The 13551-nt window shown below is 38.4% G+C and overlaps 1 protein-coding gene across 5 annotated transcripts in view; it reads left to right on the forward strand.

Moving 5' to 3' along the window:
• The window catches only part of PCDH19 (protocadherin 19), a 118097-nt gene that overhangs the window by 56608 nt on the left and 47938 nt on the right, over window positions 1–13551 (forward strand). For all 5 annotated transcript variants that reach the window (XM_003940119.3, XM_074392334.1, XM_074392335.1 and 2 more), the window contains one exon: window positions 6739–6797. In XM_003940119.3, the coding sequence (XP_003940168.1) occupies window positions 6739–6797 (59 nt within the window). The remainder of the gene's footprint in view (window positions 1–6738; window positions 6798–13551) is intronic.

A 13551-nucleotide genomic window follows, 5' to 3' on the forward strand; every position in this document is an offset into this window, starting at 1 on the left:
ATGTCTTTTTTTAAAAATTGTACTTTAAGTTCTGGGGTACATGTGCAGATCTTGCAGGATTGTTGCACAGGTACCCACATGCCATGGTGGTTTGCTGTCTTCATCCCCCCGTCACCGACATCAGGCATTTCTCCCAGTGTTATCCCTTCCTAACCTCCCCACCCCCTGCTGTCCCTCCCCTAGTCTACACCCCCTAACAGACCCTAGTGTGTGATGTTCCCCTCCCTGTGCCCATGTGTTCTCATTGTTCAACACCCACCAATGACTGAGAACATGTGGTATTTGGTTTTCTGTTCTTGTGTCAGTTTGCTGAGAATGATGGTTTCCAGATTCATCCATGTCCCTACAAAGCACACGAGCTCATCAGGGTTTAGTTCATTCTTACTGGATAGATAAATGAAAAAATTAAATATCACCTTGTTTTAGAAGCCTAGAATTATTGGAGATTGAAGGGAACACGAAGTCCTTTTGGTTATCCTCCTCATTCTAAATATAGATAAATTAAGGACTCAAGAGTGTTACCGTGATTTATTCAAGATCATCAGTAAGTTAGGGCCAATCCTAGGGAGAGAATCCAGCTGTCCCCACTATACCACATTGCTTTCTGTAGTCCAACTGTGTGTGTGTGTGTGTGTGTGTGTGTGTGAGAGAGAGAGAGAGAGAGAGAGAGAGAGAGAGAGAGAGAGAGAGAGAGAGAAAGAGAGAGAGAGAGAGAGAAATAGAGAGAGAAAGAAACAGAGAGACAGAGAGAGAGAGAATTAGGGCTGGCATGTGTGGGGAGCATATGACTGACAATAAGTGTGGTTAGTAGGAGTTTATCTAGCTTGTTTTCTAGTTCAGGGCAAATATGAACTTTCTAATGATGGCAGCTGGGGGTGGTGTCTTTTATTCCATCTTCACTAATTTCTGCTTCAGCTGCTGCTGTCTGGATGGATGAGTCTTTGAATATACATTTTAGCTGGAGGCATGTCGGCTTTATTTTTATATAGAATTTACATATTCATTTTTTATGTGTTGGGGGTAGGAAGTAGGCAAAAACCATTTATTATCTCATTTCCAAAAATCATTTTTGTGAGGAGATGGCCATTTGAACATCTAAAACAGCAACCAGCTTTAGAAAAGGTTATGGATCTTTTCATCATTGATCAATAGGCACAGTTATCACTATTGGAAGATAGCAATTAAAAAAAGAAGTGGCATTTTATAATCACTTTGTTGTGTAGCTGATATGGGATTCCAGTTTTCCTATTTTGATTGCTAAAATTACTTAAGACTTAAAAACTTTTAAAAATTAGGTAGCAAATTACAGTTATAATGCTTTTCAGCTTGATGAGACCTTAAAAGTGTCTTGAAAGTATCGTTCATTTTCAACTGAAAATCTAAAGATTTGAGTAAACTGTTTTAATCCCAGTGTCTGCAACCTTATTTTTGCTTGGTATAGTGACCTGGGATTTGTGCCACTGGGAAAAGAGTCTAGTCCTGGATATCTGCATTTATTGGGCTTCTTTTTCCTTAGGGTTGAAGTCTCTTTGGTGATAAATGTGGTGCTGAGAGAGCTGTAGTCACTCTTCTAGAGACGAGGGCATGATTCAGTGAACTGTAAAAGTAATGCAAAATGACAATTAAAGTAGGGCATTCTCTGGTACCTTGCAGGCCTGACAAAGTGAAAGTATTTGACTTCTGATATGTCAGACTTATTAACATAGAAATATAATAACATATTCCCCACCCTAACATCTTACTAGAAACCTCCCATATCCAGAAGGGAGCTGAGAACAGCAGGTAGTAAGTAAAGCAAGCTCCCAAGCAGCTAACAAACAAACACACGAACAAAAACCAAAACACTGCACAGAAGTCCATATATTAAAGAGTATGTAATTTCCACCTTTAGGGCCACAACATCTCAGCCCTCTATGCAGAACGTTACAACGCTTTTTTTTCTAGACATAAATATATAGTTTCCAATAACACAGTAGACTAAAAGTGTCAAACTTGAAATGGAAGAAAAGCTACTTTTGTTACACCAATGGCACTGAAAAGTTAAAAACCCCGTGTTTAATAGAAGGTTGGTGATGATCCTATGTTAAAAATTAAAGACAAGAAAAAGAACCACAACAGTTTGGGATTATTGAGTATACAGGCAAAACCTGCATGGTGTAATAATTTATGTTTATAAAGATGCTCCTAAGTAACCAATAAGAAGTTAAATTATGTTTTTTTATACCGTATTTTAAGGAGCAACTTTGCGATATGTTTCAGAACAAGGCAGATGGTTAAAAGTTTCAGTTATTAAAGGAGAATGCACTAAGCTCTCTGGAAAACTGAGCTGTCCAGAATTATTTATTGAGATTTTTTTTTAAAATCAAAATGTTATTAAACCTAGGTCAAGTGAGGAGACATTTTCAGTGAATTCCAATGATAAAGAATTCAAATTAGAGAAAGAATTGTGATAAATATAATAAATAAGAAAGTGACTCTTATTTACCACTGAGATGAAATAAAAAGGTTTGCTCCAGACCCATTTTTTCTAAATGTCACAATTAGGTTTTTCCAAAGCAAATGTTGTTCTTATCTGTTTGTTGTGTTCTTCTGTTAACCTGGCTGTCTCATTAGAAACAGGGACATTTCCTAGTGAAATTAATGTGACATTTAGAGAAGATTTCCTCTCTCAAATGTTTCATATTGTTTGCCATTGAGCATACTTAGAGAAGATATTGGAATAATGTCAAGCAAATTTTGATTAAATAAGGCTAACTAGGAGCCAATACATTCATGCATGAAAAGAGAAAAGCTCTTGTATTATATCTTAAAGAATGTATTTCTTCTGTGGTTCTTTATCCTATATTGAAATGACCTTGACAGATAATCTGACAGAAGAAGTGACAACTCCTAAACAGCTGGGCTTGCCCTAGAAAATGCAGCACATTTGGTCAGGGCCTGTGGTCAGTCCTTTGCTCAAGACAATTGTTTGCCACCCTGAAGGTACACTAAAATTTCCTGGAAAGCTTTATTAAAAAAACCACCCAGGGCCTGAGTCCAGCTCCAGGCTAATTGCCTCAGAATCTCTTGGAGTGGGTCCTTGGTGACAGTATTTTTATTTTTTATTTATTCACACAAAAGAAGATTTTGAGAAAATTCTCATGTGTAGTTTGGACTGAGAACCACTGGCTTAAGACATGCAAACTATTCATTAAGAAAATATTATTTCCTTCTTTAGGATGATCTGAGTCTCATCCTTTGCTCCACCAGAAGCGTGTAAAAATATACTCTCTTAGTGCACAGGAGCTGGGTTTGGGCATACACCTTGAACCAGTATGAGCTAGAACACTTGATGTCAGTACACATAGACCCATAATATAATAGGCCATCTATGGCCAGTTAACTCAGTTGTTTGGAATGTAGTACTAATGAGGCCAGAATAGTGTATTCTATCCAATTAGAATAATTCTGTTGCATAGATTTTTCCCATAACTGTAACCCAGCTGCCTCACAAAGAGACCTGAGACAGATTACAAAGGCACAAGACAATGGGTGAATCAGCATAGCCCCATCCATTCTGGGAAAATTGGTTTTAGGACCCTGCCACATTGACTAGTGCTACTAATTGCATTAGGATGCAGCATAGGACATCTGCCCATGATGGTTTGTGCTGATTTGGGGAATTATATATTTTCATTTGAAGGTCAGGACCTGCAAGAATGGGTGGTTTACTCCTTTGGAATTAAAAAGGAGGAAGAAAGATAGGAAGGTTATAAGCTTCTATGATACTCTCCTCTTTACAGTAGCAGATCATGCCTGGCACATCTGCCCAGGGTTAACTGACCTGTACTGGGGGAAGAATTGTTTAGGTCATTACAAGCAAGCCCTCTAGACTTGTCTCTTCTCAACTTAATGCCAGGGAGTGGGAATTCTCATGATGAGATATATTATGGCATTAGGACCAAGAAGTAGTATTTTCGTTAGAGATAAAACGTGCATGGTTTTGCTTCTTTGCCCGAACATGTGGTTCTGGCACCATGCCTGGAGGTCAGGTCTCCACGGAGCTTCATATTTGTTGCACAGTGCACACAGGTTCCATGCCTTCATATGCAAAAATATGGAAAATTTTCTACTTGAGAACTGTCTTCTTTAAAGGCAGTAGAGACAGATTCTTTAAATACAGTAGCTTGGGTTGCTGGCACACCTTATGGTTTTTCTGCAAAGCCAGTATCCTCTAGATTTACTTTTTGTATTTGTGTCTCTTTACTAACCTTCTTGAAAAAATGATTTAGTAAATTTTCAAGATGAGATAGAACATGGATATGCCACTATTTTATGGCCTGAATGAGGTTAAATTCCTGATCCTACTTGGAGTTGCAGGCTCCATATAAAGCACAGGGATCGGGATTCCTGCCTTTCCTGTCATGGGTCTGATAAACACAGCTGAAATTCTCCTTTGGATTCATGTTCTATTATCCCTGTTTTACAGAGAAGAAAACTGAGGCATGCAGGGATTAAGTAATTTGCCCAAGATCACAGACTGAAACGAATATTTGAACTGCTGAGTGCTTAATCAATTCCCTGTTTTAACAGATGTATTAGTCCATTCTTACATTGCTCTAAAGAAATAACTGAGACTGGGTAATTTTATAAAGAAAAGTGGTTTAATTGGCTTATGGTTCTGCAGACTGTACAGAAGACATGATGCCGATATCTCCTTGGCTTCTTCTGGGGCCTCAGTAAACTTACAATCATGGTGGGAGGTTAAGGGGGAGCAGGCACATAACATGGTCAGAACAGCAAGAGAGAGAGATGGTGAAGAAATGCTACACACTTTTAAACAACCAGATCTCACGAAGACTCACTCACTATAGAGAGGACAGTACCAAGAGGGATGGTGCTAAACCATTCATAAGAAATTGCCACCATGGTCAAGTCACTTCCCACCAGGCCCCACCTCCAACATTTGGGATTATAATTCAACGTGTGGTTTGGATGGAGACACAGGTTTAAACCACATCAACAGGGTAGCATAAGTTTTGTGGAGCAGTGAACTTCTCACTTGTTAAATTATATATTGTACTGAATATCATAGATGAACACATTTAACCAACATCATTTTTACCTGTTATGTTGGTACAATGAATTAACTCAAGTGTTTGTTGGTTGACTGACTGATGGATAAACTTCTTCCGGCAAATACTTGGATTGTATTCCTAACACAGCTTCAAGTTTGCTTCCTTTTCCTGTTTGTGACAATTTCAGCATTCACTCTCTATGAAGAAACCAGAAATGAACTGACCCTTTTGATTTTTAGTCTCCCAACCCATGCTTCCAATAGTATTAAAAATTGCTTGAGTTTACATTAAAAGAGGGATATAAAAGTCTAGATAAAAGCAGCATGAGTAGATACTATACAGTCCATCTTCAAATGAGGGGCATAGGTGGGTGCATGAACGTACCTGAGTAAGTGCAGGGCAATGTTGGGGTTTAGTTTCCTTCTAAGTACTGTCTCCTCCGCTGTCTTACACATTCACCATCCCCCTTCCTACCTACTGTAGGCCCTTGGGGTCTTTCCCCTTACTGCTGGCTGTTTGGTGCCCATGTAGTAGCTGGATCTGCTATTGCCTGTTCTGTTTTCTTCTCCATCAAACCGTGAGCTCCTTGGAAGCAAGAGCAGCATTTAGGAGCCTAGCAGAGTTAGTATCTGACAGGTAGAGCTCTGAGAGGAATCTGCTCTTTTGTTTGCTAGACAGCAATTGTGTTTCCTTTTCCAAGCACTCATAATTTCAGAAGGCTCCTAAGGAAAGGTGGGAATGGTGGAGATTTCTAGTGGGATGGCAAGAGTGGGGGCGATGCGTTTGGGTAATTTCTAGATTATACAATGGTTTAAGAAGAGTAGTACTTTCGTGCTGGGGATGAGATCCACTTTACTAGAACATCCAGTTACTTTAGTGTCAACTTTTCTCTGGATTTCACCCCTTCTGAGGCTTTTCCCCTCTAGTTCTCCCAACCTCTGGGTGATCATAAGCTGCTTTTTCATCACTTTCATCTGGCAGGTATTCTGCATTTGCTTTTATAAAGCCATTGCTCCAGCAGTCTGCTGTAACCAGATTAAACAGTGTTGTTTTAATGACAGGAGCTGAGACAGGGGTTTGCTTGCAAACTTCATGTTTCACATGAAAGGCTTTGGCACCCCCTGTGGACTGCTCTTCACCCTGTTTTAGGCTTAATACTTGTTTGCCTTTATATCTGGGATAAAACAAAGGCCTTCTTGTATAACCAGTGCTGAGCAAATGTCTTGAAACAAAGGGAAGTGCAGAGTTTAAATCCACAGTGGGGGATTACCTTGCCTGCATTTCCATATCTTTGGAATAAATATTTTAACATGTTAATTATCTACTACTAATAAAAATACCTTTGAACTTCCAGTCAATCTGATAGGCATAGAATTGTCTCCACTGGGGAATGGGAAGCAATTAGTTTCTGTAAAGATTGTAGGTCATGTTGTCTCTTCTCGGTAAGTGGTTGCATGGTCAGTAGCCAGTCATATTCTGTTTGTGCCAAGGCTGCCTTGGTCTGCCTCCACGGAGCCCCTAGGGCCTGAAGGAGGCAGAGGCTGCTGCTCCACTGTGGCTTTGGATTCCAATTCACTCACCGCTTCTTAGCCCAGAAAGAATATTCTTTCTAAGTAGGACAGTTAAGACTCTACTTATAAATCATCCATGTAACCTTTTAAATTTTTTCTTCTCATTGCAGACTGAAAACTATTCTTTTGACTCCAACTACGTGAATAGCCGAGCCCATTTAATCAAAAGGTATGTTGGTTTGCTTGCTTATTGCTACAACTAACCTTGATTTCATATTAAAAAGCAAAACAGATTAAAGTTTTTTAGTTGTATTTTTCTGGGATTTTAAAATGAATGCCTAACCTACTTAGTGTAGGAAGTTTGGAAAATTGAGAAGCATAAAAAAAGTAAATAAACATCACTGGTAATTCCATCAACCAAGGATAATCACTGTTGACATCTTACATTTCTTTGTATGAAAATGTATGTATAAACACTCAAAATGAAAAATAAAACTGGGATTATATTAAAATATAGTTTTATATAGTGACAGAAATCTGATATTACAGATATTCACTATTTCTAGTATTATTTCTAATTTCTTATATTTCTAATGTGATATTAGAAATATACAATAGAAAACTTTCACAATCATGTTGATACAAAAATCTTGTTGCTCTTCACTTTAAGCCTTAACATTTTTTTCATGTAGAACTTCACATGTGTTTTGAGATTGCTGCTATTTCAACAACTTTGAAATCATTTTAAGGGTATTTTAATGACAGAGAAGCTAATCCTTTGCTTTCTAGATGAGAGAGAAAAAGAAATTTGCCTGATTCTTCTTAAAATATTTAGAAGTGTTTCAGATGAAACATTCAAAGTTGAGATTTATGTGATGGGTTGGTCATAATTTAGTATCTAAGGAGCCGTTATGGATGTGAGTACAGAACTGAATAGTGCCAAGAAAGATTCCATCTGGTGCAGTGGTCTGCACCCAATGAGGGAAGGACAAGGGGTTTGGGAAGCCCTCTAAAGGGTGGAAACTGAGCAAAGAACAGAATCTCTCAGTGGAAACTGAGAAAGACCAGTCCTGATCATTCAAATGATGACTTTATTGCTCTTTCATATAAATAGTTACTTAAATGGTCAAGTGATTATTCTGCAGCTAAAATTGAACTCTGAGTATGTTTGTTAAAACAATTGAAATGAAACAGAGAGGCAAGCAGGGTATGTTAGAGCTGTAGCAGAGAAGACTTGCAAATTCTATTATTTTGCTGGCTCTAATCCCATAAATTTACATCACCAGAATAGTAGAATTCAAGGAATAAACAAGCTTCAAGTAACTTACATTCATGTCTAATTTAATTCATGAGGCTTCAGTAACCCCTAAAACATGCTAAGTTTATCTGTATTGGTCTGGAATTACTTGTGACCCTGAGTGATGATCATTAGTTGTCTGACAATGGGTAGTCCTTGTATTACCAGTGAAAGCACAGTTGAGAATTTTTCTTTTTTTTTGAGGGGTTGGGAGGAATCCATTTAGAATATTTTTCTGGCTCACATAATAAAAGCAAAAGGTGAGGAATTCAAAATTATCTGGCTAATTTGTTTTAGAAAGAAAAAAAAAACCTTCTTATATGCACTGATTAGAGTGCCTTTGTAGTAGAAATCTGCTTTGTTTTCTGCTTCCGGATTGATATTTTCAAAGCTCCATTTTAAAACTTTGATAACAACAGTGACTTACCTTATCCTCCCAGGTCCCTTGGGCTAACTCAGGTTACTTGAGAATTCTGTAGCTGGGTTAAACAGATAACATGACGCTGGACGCAGCGTCTCATGCCTGTAATCCCAGTGCTTTGGGAAGCTGATGATGGAGGATTACTTGAGGCCAGGAGTTCGAGACCAGCGTGTGCAAAATAGTGAGACCCTCCCCGCCACACCATCTCTACCAAAAAGAAAAATAAATAAATAAAATAAAAAACCTGATAATATGAGTCTTATTTTCACAGCCTGGAGGAAAGCTAAGACTCTCAGGGACCCTTGCATCTTAAAACAGTCCTGACTATCCAATTTACAAGGTAGACTGATAAAATAAAAACTTAAGTTTAAACATTTAGCTTTGGGGATACATGCATTCCCATAGCAGTGTTGAGACTTACTGGGAACCTCTGATTTTGGTTAATTATTTTATATATTTTTTGTTTATACACACATACACACAAAAGGCACAAGCTAGACTTAATAGGTTCTTGGTGAAAAAGTCTCCTGATTTTGCATGAAATCGAAGATAGCTTTTTTTAAAAAAAAAAAAAAAAGCAGGGACTACCTTGATTAAGAGGAAACATCTGAAAGCTCAGGGACACATGCGTTTCTGACAGGATTCTGTGTATAGAACTGTGAGGGCTTTAGGAAACCCTGAAGGCTTTGGAATTTGTGTGGTCAATTGAGTTTAGACAAAGCATAATACCTAGAAACATACAGGGAATCTTGCGTGCTGTGTTGTTCTGGGGACCAACTGTGATAAATGTAAAATGTGTGGAAAATGTTGAGAGTGGTGGCAAACACCGGGTGATAAAATCATTCAAATCCTGTTCAAAGAGTTCACAGCAATGTTTGAAAGGAGTTTTGCTCTATGTGGTTTTTTGAAGATCCATTTATATCCATGGAAAAAGCTCTTGGCCAGGAAATTCTGAATCTGATTATCAGTTTTAATTTTACTATCAAGTCCCGTTTCTTTGAATGCCAATACAATTTCAGGCTGACTTTGATAACTCACCTTTCTTTTTTTTTTTGAGATAGAATCTTGCTCTGTTGCCCAGGCTCGAGTGCAATTGCTCGATCTTGGCTCACTGCGACCTCCACCTCCCGGGTTCAAGCGATTCTCCTGTCTCAGCCTCCCAAGTAGCTGGGGTTACAGGCATGCACCACTGTGCCTGGCTAATTTTTGTATTTTTAGTAGACATGGGGTTTCCCAGATTAGCCAGGCTGGTCTTGAACTCCTGACCTCAAGTGATCTACCTACCTCTGCCTCCCAAAGTGTTGGGAATACAGGTGTTCACCACCACACCTGGCTGATAACTAATTTTTCTACCCATGTTCTCTTGTTCTATTCATTTTCTACTTATCCAAGGATGTTTCCTGGACCTTTCTTTTCAACATTTTCTAGCAGTGGTTAGCATTCTTAGCCACACTGTTTACATACAGGTATCTTTTCCTCTCTTACATCTATCTATCTTGAGTAGTTGAACAGCAGCTACCACTGTCCTCCTTTGGTTCTTTCCTTCATCAGTCAGGGTTCCTACATGAAGTAGTTGGCACACCTAAATTGGAATGGATTAAGGAAAGTTTATTTACAAAGGGGACTATTTACAAAGGCTTGGGCACGATTAGTGAACCTCCAGGGATACTGCAGTATTATGGCACTGGAGGAGATAAAAATACATCAGGCAGGACCGGGGAAGAGAGCAGGTAGGGAACATTGACTTGAGAGTAACAGTTACTTCTGGTTGGCCAAGGGATCCAGTCATCATGAAGTGACCCTGAAAGGAAGTAGCAGAGGCAATCAATATCCTGATATCACTGTCCTCCTCTGTTCTGATCTCCTGCTGGTGTCTTCCTTTGGCTAAACCCAACAGAAAGCCAGAGAGCAAGGGGGTTCTCACAGGCACAAATCAAGATTGAGGAGGATCGGAAAGGGAAAAGGGAGTGATATGGAAGGTTCCCCATAATTTCATGCACCAAGGAATCTAACATTATATTTCTGTAGTTTATTATTTTTTTCTCAGAATGTCACTTGCAACCTGAAGGTATACCCAAGGAGGCTTATATGAGAGTCCCAGATTAACAAATCATGGCAGTGTAGACTTTCTTTTGGATGGACTTCCTTCTTGCTCTGTTTGTTTCTTGCTATCTTCTCAGAGCATTGAAAGCCAGCAGTGGTACTTTGCCCATGCTGCAACACTCTTTCCTCATGCCTGTTTTGTGGTATGCTGTCTGATATCCACTCCTGCAGTACTTTGGGAACAATATCAAGCAGGCCATGAGTCTGTGTTTACATGGTAAATATGGGTCAGAATTTGTGTGTTGTTCATTCATTATGCATCTGCTGAGTAGCTCTTCTGTGCAGAACCCTGTTCTAGGTCTTTTCAAACATACCTGTCTTTCTGTTGGCCACCAGAGCAGTAATAGAAACATGTGCATTTACAATATCACTGGAAACAGGAACCTCTAATTTATTGTCCCACAAAAGTTGTTTTACAAGTCCTTCATCTCCCAAGAGGTATGCTGGTAATAAAGCAAGTGAAATCAGCATTTTTTATGCCTGGCATAAATTGTTACTTGTTTTGGGTGAGTAGCCATTTACCAGCCTATTTTACAATTTGCAGCATCTTGTTCACTGGGTCTTAAACTGCCTTACACAAATCCACTCATTAAACCACTAAATGCTCTTACAAGATCAGTGTAAGTGGCACTTAGTTTGTCAGATGGGCAAACTAATCTTTAAATGAGTTAACTATTCTAAGGTTTGGGAGAGTTGTTACACCTCTTGCTTTTTATTCTGAGAATATACAGCTTCTTGTGCTCACACTACCAGTCCCTCACATCCTAGTAGCTAATCCTTCACTGTTTTATTTCCATCATTTCTATTTAAAAATCAAAATCTCTGAGGTTGTTTATAACATTCAGATGCCTATAAAAAGGATGATCAAATTTTTAAAAGACAGATCCAAAACCGATTAGGAGAAGTAAGGTAGACATCTCTGGCATCCAGGGAGGTAACTGACTGCAATTAAACATTACATTGATGTTGAAGTTTTTGAGAAGCCAAGACAAAGCAATAAGTACATCAGTTGACATAGTTTTCATTATTCAACAAAGGAAGGATGGACATTTGACAGAACTATTTTTTTTCTGTTCTTTAGTGTTAGAAGAAATTAACATATTAGGCAGTGTGTGGCTATTGTTTGCAGAAGTTATAGAAATGTTCTTTAAATATAAATTTTCCATACCAATCCTATAAAAACCATGGACATAATATTTAATTGTAACTCAGTAAAAGCATTACTACACAGAATAATGATTGTGTTAAACAATAACCATTTATGGAGCATCTATGTGTATCTGGTACTTCATGTACAGTCTCTGTGAGTCTTCTAAATGGCCTTGTGAAGGCGATTTTAGCAAACACATTTTACAGATAAAGAAACTGAGATTCAGATACATTAGGTATCAGGTTCAGGGCCATACAGATGAAGTGGTAGATTACACGTAGATTACAGATTATTACTTGTCCTAATGACTCCAAGTTCAGTGCCCTTCACTACAGTTTGCTATAGAAATAAATAACCTAGAGCAGTTGTTCTCAACTCGGGGGTGATTTGGTAATGTCTCTTTGGAGACACTTTTGGTTTTTTCCCTGAAGTGGGGGTCATTACTGACATCTAGTAGATAAAGGGCAGGGATGTTGCTAAACACCTTACAATGCATAGGCAGCCACAACAAAGGGTTATGCAACCCCAAATGTCAATAGTGCAAAGGTTGGGAAGCCCTGTTTCAAGGGCTGGTTAGTTAACATTGCCCTCATGCTAGATCCGTCACCATCATATGTTTCAAGCAAGTTTCAACAACTGCTGAATTTAGAGTTGACTACTTTGGCTTAAAGTGACAGTTTTTGTTGTGAATTAAGGAAATTTTCAGATACCAGAAAATATACAGGTTGGAAAGTTAATATTTGTTATAAAAATGGAGGACCTGAATATCATTCAGGTAGGTCTTTTCCTTTCTCCAGAGGTACATGGATGCTTGTAGGCAGGCACCCACCTCACAAAACAGAGAATAGTTTCTAAAAAACAAACTTTAAATTTATTTAAACTGTGGGATTATAATAGTATTTACAGAAAACTCCGTAATATGTGCCATAAAGCTAGAAATGGTGAAACACTTAAATCATGTGTTTCCAATTGGCCATCCTGACCATGAAAGAACTGTAGGATAATTTGTTTTTCTAAAAGAACTGCATCCTGGTGGGTCCATAAGGCTGTTAGCTGTGTGACATAAATTGAAGGAGCTGAGTGAGCTGGCCTATTGAGTGATTTTAAATTTAGTGCGGTTGATACTCACTTATTCTTTCTGAAAATAATTAGCTAACAGGTCAGTGCTTCACTCTCTCCTACTCTTCATTTTCTTATAATTATGGCTTTCCAGTTACTGCCCTCCAGATCTTTCCTTTTTATATTCAGGTCAGCAAGCATTCTACATCTAGGTTGGTCATATGTTAAAAATCTGCTGTGATTCTTCTTGACCAAGTGTGAAGAGTGACAATGTTTCCATTGTGTCCATGGCATAGCTTTTCATTTTATGTACTGAATCTTCATATCAGTCTCAGAGAGCCAGGCCTGTAAATGTCCAAGGTTGAGCAGATCAAGTGAGTTTGCAGTGCCATCTCCACAGGGATCTTTTCTCAGAGATATAGTAGGTCTGTTAGGGTTTGTTTTAATTCACAAACATGCCACTCTTCCTTGTTGAGGCAACAACATATTTTCTTGAGTGTGCCTTTGCTGTTTCCTCACTGACTAGGGAATGGATTCACCATCCATTAGATATTTCAGATACATAATTTATGAATCATGGTGTAGCACAGCTGTGGATTCTGTCAGGACATACTAAGTATTATAAATACCAGGTGGGTACCCTATAGCTGTACCTTATGTATTATTCTCTATTTCATGAGAAATGGTGTGGAGTTCTTGGATTGCATGCTTAGTGCATTGTATGGTAGATTGATTTAATAAATGCAAGAGTCATGTTACCCACCAACTCCTGAGCTGAAAGTTTTCATGTTCTTAGTATGACTATACTCACAATTGTATTAGTGCTCACTCTCTGGTTCTCATTTTTATCTTACCTTCTATATTAGTTAGGGTTCTGCAGAGAAACAGAATCAGTACGCATATCTAAATCTATATATATGTAGAAAGAGTTTTATTGTAAGATATGGGCTCAT

The sequence above is a fragment of the Saimiri boliviensis genome, chromosome X (genome assembly GCF_048565385.1).
Source record: "Saimiri boliviensis isolate mSaiBol1 chromosome X, mSaiBol1.pri, whole genome shotgun sequence".
In the NCBI taxonomy this organism is placed as follows: Eukaryota; Metazoa; Chordata; class Mammalia; order Primates; family Cebidae; genus Saimiri; species Saimiri boliviensis.